Source organism: Pelophylax lessonae, assembly GCF_965119305.1.
Source record: "Pelophylax lessonae genome assembly, chromosome: 3".
NCBI classification, from domain to species: domain Eukaryota; kingdom Metazoa; phylum Chordata; class Amphibia; order Anura; family Ranidae; genus Pelophylax; species Pelophylax lessonae.
Window position 1 is genome coordinate 530,281,201 of NC_138770.1, and position 11,371 is coordinate 530,292,571.

The window sequence follows — 11,371 nt, forward strand, 5'->3', positions numbered from 1 at the left end:
GGGGTGTCATTTCACATATACCCATGGCATACGTGAGAAATATATCATTTAGTGAAAACTTTCTGTAAAAAAAAAACAAGAAAAAACCAAATTGTCATCTTTCCGAAACTTAGGGCAAAATATAAAATACTCCATGGACTCAATATGCCTCTCAGCAAATAGCTTTGGGTGTCTACTTTTCAAAAAGGGGTCATTTGGGGGGTGTTTGAACTGTCCCGGCATTTTATGCTCAATGTTAGCCACACATCACCCACTCTTCTAACCACTTGAAAACCAAGCCTTTTCTGTGACTTTTTGTTTACATGAAAAAATATTTTTTTTTACTAGAAAATTACTTTGAACCCCAAACATTATATATTTATTTAAAGCAGAGGCCCTATAGAACAAAATGGTGAATGTTGCAAATTTTTTTGTCACACGGTATTTGCGCACAGATTTTCCAAATGCAATTTGTGCGAAAAAAATTTATTTTTTTACATTTATTGCACAAATACAGTATATAATTCCAAATTGTTTGGTAAAATTTAAAAGATGATCTTATGCCGAGTACATAGATACCAAACATGACATGCTTTAAAAATTGTGCCCGCCTGTGCAGCGGCAACAAACTACGTACATTTTTAAAAGCCTTTAAAAGTCTTTACAGGTTACCACTTTAGACTTACAGAGGAGGTCTACTGCAAGAATTACTGCACTCGACCTGACGTTCGCGGCGATACCTCACATGCATGCTGCAATTGCGGTTTACATATGACACTAGGCCAACGCCTGCGTGCGCCATTGCACGCAAGCACAGGGGGGCTTGATTTTTTTTTTTTTTTTTGCTTTTTTATGTTATTTTGACATCTTTCCTTTCATTTTTTTTTATCATTTTTATTTTTATCAATTTTTTATCAATTTTTTTTTTTAAAAATTGGGGTCTTTTAGACTGTAGATCTCTCCTCTGACCTTAACGCATCTGACCACACCAAAATTGGTGTGATAAAATACTTTCCCAATTTCCCAATGGCGCTGTTTATTTCTGGCGAACTAAAGAAGTAATGAAATGCTTGTAGCTTCCGGTATCTTAGGCCATAGAGATGATTGGAGCCATTCTCATCTCCAATTAGCTCTATAGTTAGATAATTGAACCACCGGCTGCACTCTCGGGTTAACTGGCGGGACAGGAGAGCCCGAGAAAAACCACGGAAGGCGGCGGAAGGCGACGGAAGGCGGCGGTGGGGGGTGGCCAATTATCCGCTAGGATTGCTTTTACATGTAAGCTGACCGTTGGCTGTAAAAAACGATACCAAGATGATGCCTAAATCTGCAGGCATCATCCTGGTATAACCACTCAAAGTCCAGTACATTGCTGGTCCTTGTTTGGCATATAGTGTAGGTTTTTTTTTTTTCATGCAGCCTGTGGGCTGAACGAAAAAAAAGAGAACCTAACAGAAATCAGCACAGGAATATTGTGTAGTATTACTCATCATTAACCGTCCAAACAACCATCCACTGAATTTAATGATGGGTATACATGACAATATTCCACGTATACCTAAAAGATATTTTAACTGCAGTGCTTAAATCAGCCTTTCACCACAGCTGCTGCCAGCAAAGGTATCCATATATGCTGAGCGCAAACACTGTTTGTGTCAGAATATATAAAATCAATGTGGCAGCCGACGAGTACCTGCAAGAGAAACAGGTTAACAAAAGAATGAAAAACAAACAAAGTACAGTAAAAGTACAGTAGGAAGAGTAGAAGAACATATAAAATGACTGACACGACAACTGTTTTTGGATTTTTTTTTCTAACTGTTTTTTCTGTGAACTGCGATTTTCCAGCTTGGGTCTCTCAAAATGTCGATAGGCATCAAACATCTTTCGAGACCCTGTGTTTGTGTGCCCTACACTGTGCTGTACCCTACACTAAAACTCCACTAGTGTATGGTAGCGCTCGAAACATTCCCCGATGCAGAGACCAGGTTGGTCAGGACATCTGCGACAATAATAGCGGGTGTCACGCCTAAATCCGCGCCTGCTACAGACACGACATCTTCTTTGGGGTCGTCTTTGGGTAGGGGTACTCGGGAGGACATGTGGAAAATGTCTCTCATGCAGCCGGCTCACTGCATCTGGAAGGGGAAGTTGGGCAGGCATGCCTCCTGGGTACAGGTAGGCAAGGATGATCGCTTCCTGGAATTCCCGGAAGGATCCAGTTCGTCCTGAATCCAGTTCGTCCTGACGCCCTGTATAGGACAAAGGCGTTCAGCATAGCCAATTGGAATAAATAAACAGACACTTTTTTGTACCAGCGTCTGGCTTTACGGGCAACTAAATACGGCGCCAAAAGCTGGTCGTTAAGGTCCACCCCTCCCATATTAAGGTTATATTTGTGGGCACAGAGGGGTTTCTCCATAACACCAGTTGCCGTAGGAATTTGGATCGTCGTGTCTGCGTGAATGGAAGACAGAACGAAAACACCCCGTGTATCCCTCCACTTCACTGCAAGCAAGTTGTCCGTTTTCAAGCAGGCTATCGCCCCCCGACTAAGACGGGAATTTACAAGCCGTTGGGGGAAGCCCCGGCGATTAGGTCGCACGGTGCCACATGCGCCAATTTGTAATTCAGAAAGATGACTAAATAGTGGCACGCTTATGTAGAAGTTGTCCACGTACAAATGGTACCCCTTTCCGGATAAGGGTGACACCAAGTTCCAAACTATCTTGCCGCTGCTCCCTATGTAGTCTGGGCAGTTGGGGGGCTCCACAGTGCTATCTTTTCCCTCATAGCAAGGCGACCAGTAAATTCAGGGACTCGTCAACGCAGACAACTTGTTCGGGGGTAAACAAGGCTGCAAACCGCTGATTGAAGTGGTCTATGAGGGGCTGAATTTTGTGGAGCCGATCATATGCAGGGTCTCCCCGAGGACGACAGATTTCATTGTCGCTGAAATGCAAAAATCGCAGAATTTGTCTCGATATGGAGGCAGAGTACATGCGCATATGGTGAAGTGGGCTGGTGGACCAATATAACTCTGTTTGGTTATGCCCATGTTCAGGGAAAGGCCCAGAAAGATTTTAAAATCGGTAACCATTATAGGTTTCCAGCCGAATGGTCTGGCAAGGGGCGAATTTGGGTTGGCGGCGATAAATTGTTGTGTGTATAAATTTGATTGATCCACAATAGATCCGTAAAGATCTTCCGTGAAGAACAGCTCAAAAAAGTTCAGGGGCGTAAAACCAGCTGTCTCCACGTGGATTCCAGGTTGGGCAGTGAATGGGGGAAGTACTGGCACTGTAGAATCAGTGAGTTGCCAATTGGGATATGCCAGTGCATAATGGAGGGCACTATGGGCTCTACGGGCCTGTCTTCGAATACGCGGTGGCTGCGGGCCACTACTCGTGCTAGCCACCGCACCAGCTTCAACTGCACTTATGGGACTCGCCACGTCACCAAGTGATACTGCAGTGCTGGTTGTACTAGGTCCAGGGTGTACTAGGCCGCTGGTGCTTGCCAGGCCACCAGAAGGATGAGCGGCCGTAGTACCGACACTCTGCTCTATACGAGCACCCTGCGATTCCTGCATCTCAACAACTCAAGAATGGGGTTGGGTACGCCTGGGTCTAATAGGGACCCATCCGTCATCGGAGCTATCTGTCAGGGAGCCGCTGCCATCATCAGGTTTGTATACTGACCCTGATTCTGCCAGTGAGGCTTCCCCATTGCTCTCATCTGACATGGTCAGTATACTATAAGCCTCTGCACTACTGTACCAACGTTTGGACATTTTGGTAACTAAATTTACCGGTGCAGTAGTGTGACTACTGTACCGGTAAATAAAAGCACCTGGTTGTCAAGGTAATAAAAGCACCTGGTTGTCAAGGACTATTTCAAGAGCTACCAAAAAAAACTGCTAATGCTAGCAGGGATCAGGCCTCACTCTGCTAACACAGCGGTTTTGTGTGTTGTGTTTTTTTGTAAGTGACAGTAATCTATTGATTACTACACTTGCCTGGGTGGGGTGGGCTGAGCAGAGGGGTTAAACGCAGGTGCTGGCAGGAATCAGTGCTGATCGTGCAAACACCGCGTTTTGGGAACCCTAAACTATGGGGACGCTAGTATAGTTCTGATCAGATCAGATATTGATCTCTTCAAACACTATACTAGTAATGGAAGTGTATGTGTGTGTGTGTGTGTGGTAATCAAGGGGTTATTTCTAACTATGCACCGGGGATCTGTGCTATTTTAGACTGACACTAACACTAGCTAATGTCACCTGTGTCACTAATAATAGTGATCAGAAAAAAAACTGTACACTATAAAAGTGACACTGTGACAGGACAATGAAGGGGTTAACTGGGGGTGATCGGGGGGATCAGGGGGTTAAATCTTTATTGGGGGGGTGGCGGGGACCCTAAACCTCCTTTGGGACAGAAACTAACTCGCTAGCGCTAACTCACAATCACACTAATACAAAATACAGTAAAACACTATATTACGTGTGTATTAGTGTGCAATGTGACAGGGGGGAAGGAGTTAACTTCGGGTGATCAGGGGGGGATCAGGAGGGATCAGGGGGTTAAATCTTTATTGAGAGGGGGTGGCGGGTATTTTAAATGTAAAAGGGAGGGCCGCAAGCGCTACACCTGGTCACAAATCACACTTATACGGGTATATATGAAAATGCTATATGCTGTATACAGTGTGTGTTGTGACAGGGGGTGTAGGGGTGATCAGGGGGGATCAGGGGGTTAAATCTTTATTGGGGGGGAGGTGGGGACCCTAAACTTACTTGGGACAGAAACTAACTCGCTATCGCTAACTCAAGTCACAATCGCACTAATACAAAATACAGAAAAACAGTATATTACGTTTGTAATAGTGTGCAATGTGACAGGGGGGAAGGGGTTAACTGGGGGTGATCAGGGGGCATCTGGGGGTTAAATCTTTATTGGGGGGGTGGCGGGTATTTTAAGTGAAAAAGGGGGGGCCACAAGCGCTACACCTGGTCACAAATCACACTTATACAGGTATATAGGAAAATGCTATATGCTTTATACAGTGTGTGTTGTGACAGGGGGTGTAGGGGTTAACTGGGGGGGGCGACCGGGGGTTAAATGTGCCTATCTAAGTGTAAATGTATGTGCTTGGTGCAGTTACTTACAGTTAGATGTGCTCTCCTCTCGAGATGAATCCAAAAAGGATCATGGGAGGGGAGAGCATGTCTTTTCTGAGCCTGTGTTTACATTACACAGGCTCAGCATGTAATCTGATTGGGCAGGACCGATCAACAGGAACCCAATCAAGTCATCGGCGGGACCGTGGGAGTAGTGACGTACCGATACGTTACTTTGCCTGGCCGGGGCTGACCGCCACAGTATATGTACTTGCGGCGGTCAGCAAGTGGTTATTCTTGGAAAAAACAAACCAACCTGATAGAATTGTTTCATCTGAGATATTAACCACTTCTGGTTTTGCCCCCTTAATAACCAGGTCATTTTTTGCAATTGGGCACTGCGTTAATTTAACGGAAAATTGTGCAGTCGTGTGACACTGTACTGAAACAAAATTGATGTCCCACAAATAGAGCTTTCTTTTGGTGGTATTTAATCACCTCTGCGATTTTTATTTTTTGCGCTATAAACAAAAAAAGAGCGGCAATTCTTAAAGAAAATAAAAAACAATATTTTTTACATTCTGCTATATAACATTCCCCAAAAAAAGTAAAAATCAAAATTTTTCATCATTTTAGGCCAATTTGTATTCTGCTACATATTTTTTTAAAAAAATCACAATAAGTGTATTTTGATTGGTTTGCGCAAAAGTCATCGCGTCTACAAACTAGGGGAAAAATTCATGTCATTTTTGTTTATTTCTTTTTTTTTACTAGTAATGGTGGCAAACTGCGATTTTTAGTGGGACTGTGACATTGCGGCAGACAGATCGGACCCCTAACTGACATTTTTGACACTTTTGGGGGGACCAGTGACATTAACACAGTAATCAGTGCTAAACATATGCGCTGTTACTGTAATAATGATATTAACAGGGAAGGGGTTAACACAGTGGTGATCAAAGGGTTAAGTGTGAGCCTAGGGGTATTTGATCTGGCAGTTTGCTGATCTTTGATCTTTGTTTGTTTGTAACCACGCCTCTTGTCATGTAAAGTTTTTGTGTTTCTTTATTCTCAGGGAGAATTTTGACCCACCCATTCTATGATACAACATATTAAAATATAAGGCACAAGCAGCATTATTTAGATATTTTAAACACGCTGGGATTACAATGTATGCATTGAATATTAGTGTACTCTGTAGTATTTTAGTAACAGGGATTGCGATACCTTGGTAGGCCTATATGCTTGCTTTCATGTAAATTACCAATTCAGGCCTCTTGAATTCTACCTGCTCTTTGGCAATTCCTTTTAGTAAAAATAACACAGTGGGGGGAGATTTACTAAAACTGGAGAAAGCTAAATCTGGTGCAGCTCTGCATAGAAACCAATCAGCTTCCATGTTTTATTGTCAAAGCCTAATTGAACAAACTGAAGTTAGAAGCTGATTGGCTACCATGCACAGCTGCACCAGATTCTGAGTGCTTCAGTTTTAGTAAATCTCCCACATACTGTGCTTGCTGTGATTTATGATGAATTGTTTCTAACTAATTTTCCAAACCAACCAACAATTTTAATTTAGGGTTTTATGACTCCGATTATACAAGCAGTTACTGTATATGCTTATCCAGTGTCAGAACAGTAGCATACTAAACTGTGGTGGTAAATGGCAAGTACTCAGAATCGTCTGGTGTGGAAAGTGGGGGTCCCCCCAACGATCTGTCCTGGGACCAATCCTGTTTATTTTTTCATAAACGAGGCATTGCAATAATAAGGCATTGCAAGGCTGACAGTTACAAGCATGACTCCCACAGGCAGAGGCATGATGGGACTTGTAGTTCCGTAGCAGCTGAAGGGCCACCAGTTTGACACCCCTGATCTAGAGGATGGGATAAACAGCTCAATCTCCATATTTGTGTATGATGCAAAGCTTTGCATGGCAATAACTTCCACGCAGGATGAGGAAACCTTACAAGAAGACCTAAAGAAAATAATGGGATGGGCAATTGCATGGCAAATGAGGTTTGATGTTGAAATATGAAGGGTAATGCATTTGGGTGCCAAAAATAGAAACACAAGTTACCCGCTAGGGGAGAACCTCTGGGGGAATTCTTGATGGAAAAGAACCTAGGGGTCCTAGTAGATGACAGGCTCAGCAATGGCATGCAATGCCAGGGTGCTGCAAGAAAGGCCAATAGAATATTGGCATGCATTTAAAAGGGTATTTATCCACAGATAAAACGATAGTTCTCCCACTCTACAAGACTCTGGTCCGGCTGCATCTTGAGTATGCCGTCCAGTTCTGGGCACCAATCCTCAAGAAGGATGTGCTGGAACTGGAGAGAGTCCAGAGAAGGGCAACAAAGCTAATAAAGGGACTAGAAAACTGCATAGAGAGTTCTTTACTGTCAGAGTGGTAAGGATGTGGAATTCTCTTCCAAAAGCATTGGTATCAGCAGGGAGCATTGATTCAAAAAATTGAGTTGAAAAAATTCAAAAAATTGAGTTTCAGAAAACTTTTAGATGGGCACCTTAATGACCCCAACATACAGGGGTATACGATATACCATTGACATAAACACACACACACTCATCATAGGTTGAACTGGATAGACTGGTGACTTTTTTCAACCTTACAAACTATGTAACTTTGTAACTATGTGTTTTTACTTCCTTTACAGATTTTTAAGAACTTGTTAACATATTGTGTACTTTACTGTACATCCTGCGTGACCAAGACACCTCAATTCACCTGGTACCCTTTAAAGTCTTAAAATCTGTCTGCACCGCAACACATCATAAACTCGTAAGATCCACGTCGAAGAGGAGTAGAGTGCAGACATCCAGCACATCAAAGGAGAAGAGCAAAAACCTCATCTCGAACTTTAGTCAGGTTGATAAATCGCCAAATGTGGGTGATTTTTGTAAAACATTTTTTTAAGATGCAGTAAAACAACATTTTATACTAAAAGATCATTTATGTCTTGCTTATATTGATCAACTAATCAACTCACAGTTATTGATAAGGTGCATATATTATATCGCTGAGACATTTTACCCATCAGTTTTAACAAAGTACTTGCTTATTTCTCCTGGACTTTCTTATTCACTAATGGCTGTTTGGCCATTGTCACTTTTTCCTAAAAAATATAAATATTTAACACAATGTCATATTGTCTTTAAGAGCAAGAAGCATTGAAATAATTGAGCAGGAAATTGTACAGCACAGTTATTAAGTAACGATTCTAAATTCAGGTTAGTTAACCAAAATCAAGCCTCAAAATAAAATAAGGATGAATTACACTACTATTTTTTAAAATTTAAGTTAACCTTGTAAACATCTAGATATGTATCTAAATCTATGAGATACATTATATCCTACATAACATTTATTTAACTTGTTGACAAATTTACACAACGGTGCCCAGAAGTGCAACAGTAGACTGGTGCCAATATTACAATATGCTCTGACCAAATTCCAGGAGCATGTATACTTTAATCTTGTATCTAGATATTCTATATACAGTAAATATTTTGAATACTGCATATTTGGTATCTAAAGTGCCATATTGGCCCATTATCAAAAGTGTTTTATATGTCATAAAAAAACAAAAGACACTGTAGGTCATACAATACAATACATACGGTACACTCAAACCGGAAAAAAATTATAACGAGGAGTCTCTTATTAACATATTTAGAGCACTCTAAAGGCTTGATAGAATGTCAACATATCTGTTATTTTGTAGCGCACCTATTGTCATTATTCCTCTTTAGCACTATACAGTATTGTGTTTCTGTTGTCACTTTATTTGAATAAGACAATTTGAATATAGTTTATTAGGAATAATAGTTAGATGTGTGAATGTAGCCCACACTATGAAGTTAACTGTATCTGCTTACAAGCCATGGCATATGTATCTTGGCACTTTATTTTTTATTAGGAAGTATAAAGCATATACATAAATCCTTATAAAGGCAAATACATTATAAATATATAGAGCATAAGATGATGTTCCTCAGGGAAAAATTCACAGCCATGATGAAAGTAACAACATATGTTTTGATGTTAGTATAGGCAGATAAACGTGATTAATATGAGACGTTCAGAATATGGGGAAAGATTGTCTTTGCAGTGGGCAACAAAACTTTCAAATGTAAATACAATGTAAAATACCTCAGATACAGTCAAGATATATACATTTAGGAATTTTATGTTGTCCCCTCCTTATTACATATATTTTAGATTTGCCATTCATTTAACCACTTCAGCCCCGGAAGGTTTTACTCCCTTAATGACCAGGCCATTTTTTGCGATTCGGCACTTCGTTATTTTAACTGACAATTGCGCAAGTGACGCCATACCCAAAAACAATGGATGTCCTTTTTTTCCCACAAATAGAGCTTTCATCACCTCTGCGTTTTTTGTTTTTTGCGCTATAAACAAAAAAAGAGCGTCAATTTTGAAAAAACACCAATATTTTCTAGTTTCTACTATAAAACATTCCCAATAAAAAAATTTAAAAAATCACATTTTTTGTATCAGTTTAGGCCAATTTGTGTTCTGCTACATATTTTTGGTAAAAAAAAATCCCAAAAAGCATATAATAATTGGTTTGCGCAAAAGTTATCGTGTCTACAAACTAGGGGAAAGATTTATGCCATTTTTATTTATTTATTTTTTTCTACTAGTAATGGCGGCGATCAGCGATTTTTTGCGGGACTGCGACATTGCGGCAGACAGATCAGACCCCTGACATTTTTAACACTTTTGGGGGAAACAGAGACATTACTACAGTAATCAGTGCTAAAAAATATGCACTGTTGCTGTAATAATGACATTGGCAGGGAAGGGGTTAACACTGGGGGTGATCAAAGGGTTAAGTGTGTTCCCTATATGTGCTTTCTAACTGTTTTGGGGATGAAGCAGAGAGAGATCGGTAATTCAGCTTAGCTGAATCACACAATCTTTCCCTGCCTCTCTGGCAGGAGAGCCATCTTGCATTGTTTACATACCAGACTGCTCTCCTGTCAGTATTGCCAAAGTGTCTAATCACAGTGGCAGCGCGGCTCCGGCAGCATGTGCACGCTGCCGAAATCACGTGCACATAATCAGGTAGATGTATGTGATTATGCGCAGCCTAATAAACCTCCATGGGGTGGTCGGCAAGTGGTTAAAGTATATGTCCAACCCAAACATCTTTTTAACTCTATTAGTATCCCTTTTAGGTTTTTTTGATTGTTATCTAGGGTCCTATTAGAGAGTCTTCCTATCACTTCTATCCTGATGTCACAAAAAAAAAAAAAATCTGCAACAGCAACTCATAAAAAATGTGGGAAGGCTTGAACCCATTCTATTTTGCATGGCTGTTGCATATTTTCCCCCACTTGGTTGAATACATTGTTAATTACAAAATAAGTGAGTAGAAATCTAACAAACAAAACTTTGGATAGCAGTACAACCCACAAGGGGTCCTAATCCTTCCAGTGCTTTATCCAATTAATAAAGCTTTGTCTGGACATACACTTTAAATAATTCAACATTAGAAATATCAATCTGTAGTTAGGAAAATGATGTTTGAATAGCTAAGATATTAGATGAGTTCATATAACACCACCTTTGTGTTCTAGCAGCGTGAACATCTCCTATAGCCTCAAGCATAACCCAAATAACCCAGAACAGTCAAAGGACCAAAGGGCCAGATCTTTTAGATTTGTTCATATGCATTTAAGTGCACATCTGGCAGAAATAGGAAATTTATTGGCATATATAGAAATTTAAACTCAAAATGTTATTACAGCAACCAAAACGAATCAGAAGTTTTTAATTCTAGGAGAATTTATATAGCTACGTAACATAATAATGAGAATAATAGTATGAATAATATTTAAATTATGTAGACTAAGCATTGGTCTTTGGTTTACCTGACCACTCTCCACTAAACGTGCCAGTATATTTGTATACGTACTGAGGGGCAAAGTTTTTGGAGGCAGCAGTCAGCTAAGCTAGTCAGGTAAGGCCAAAAACAAGCCTTAGGCTACTCCTAATACTTTAATTGTTATTGAAATTATACACATGTATAATATGTATTGCAATGTAAAATACCTGTGTGTGTGAAGCCACAGATGGAAGCTGACATTTTCCAAAAATGGAACAGTAAAAATTCCAGTCTATTCAGCCTCACTAGCAGCGATGTGACCAAACTCCAAATATTCAAGAGACTGTTAGCTTCCGGCTAAAACAGGTATTCAGTTTTGTGAGAAATTACTTTA

The 11,371-nt window shown here is 40.5% G+C and overlaps 1 protein-coding gene across 1 annotated transcript in view; it reads left to right on the forward strand.

Moving 5' to 3' along the window:
* THBS2 (thrombospondin 2) overlaps nucleotides 1-8,238 on the forward strand; it is a 165,885-nt gene extending 157,647 nt beyond the window's left edge. Inside the window, exon 22 of the mRNA XM_082251223.1 lies at nucleotides 7,780-8,238. Within this exon, the coding sequence (XP_082107349.1) occupies nucleotides 7,780-7,787 (8 nt within the window). The 3' untranslated portion in view covers nucleotides 7,788-8,238. The remainder of the gene's footprint in view (nucleotides 1-7,779) is intronic.
* Nucleotides 8,239-11,371: the final 3,133 nt, after the last annotated feature.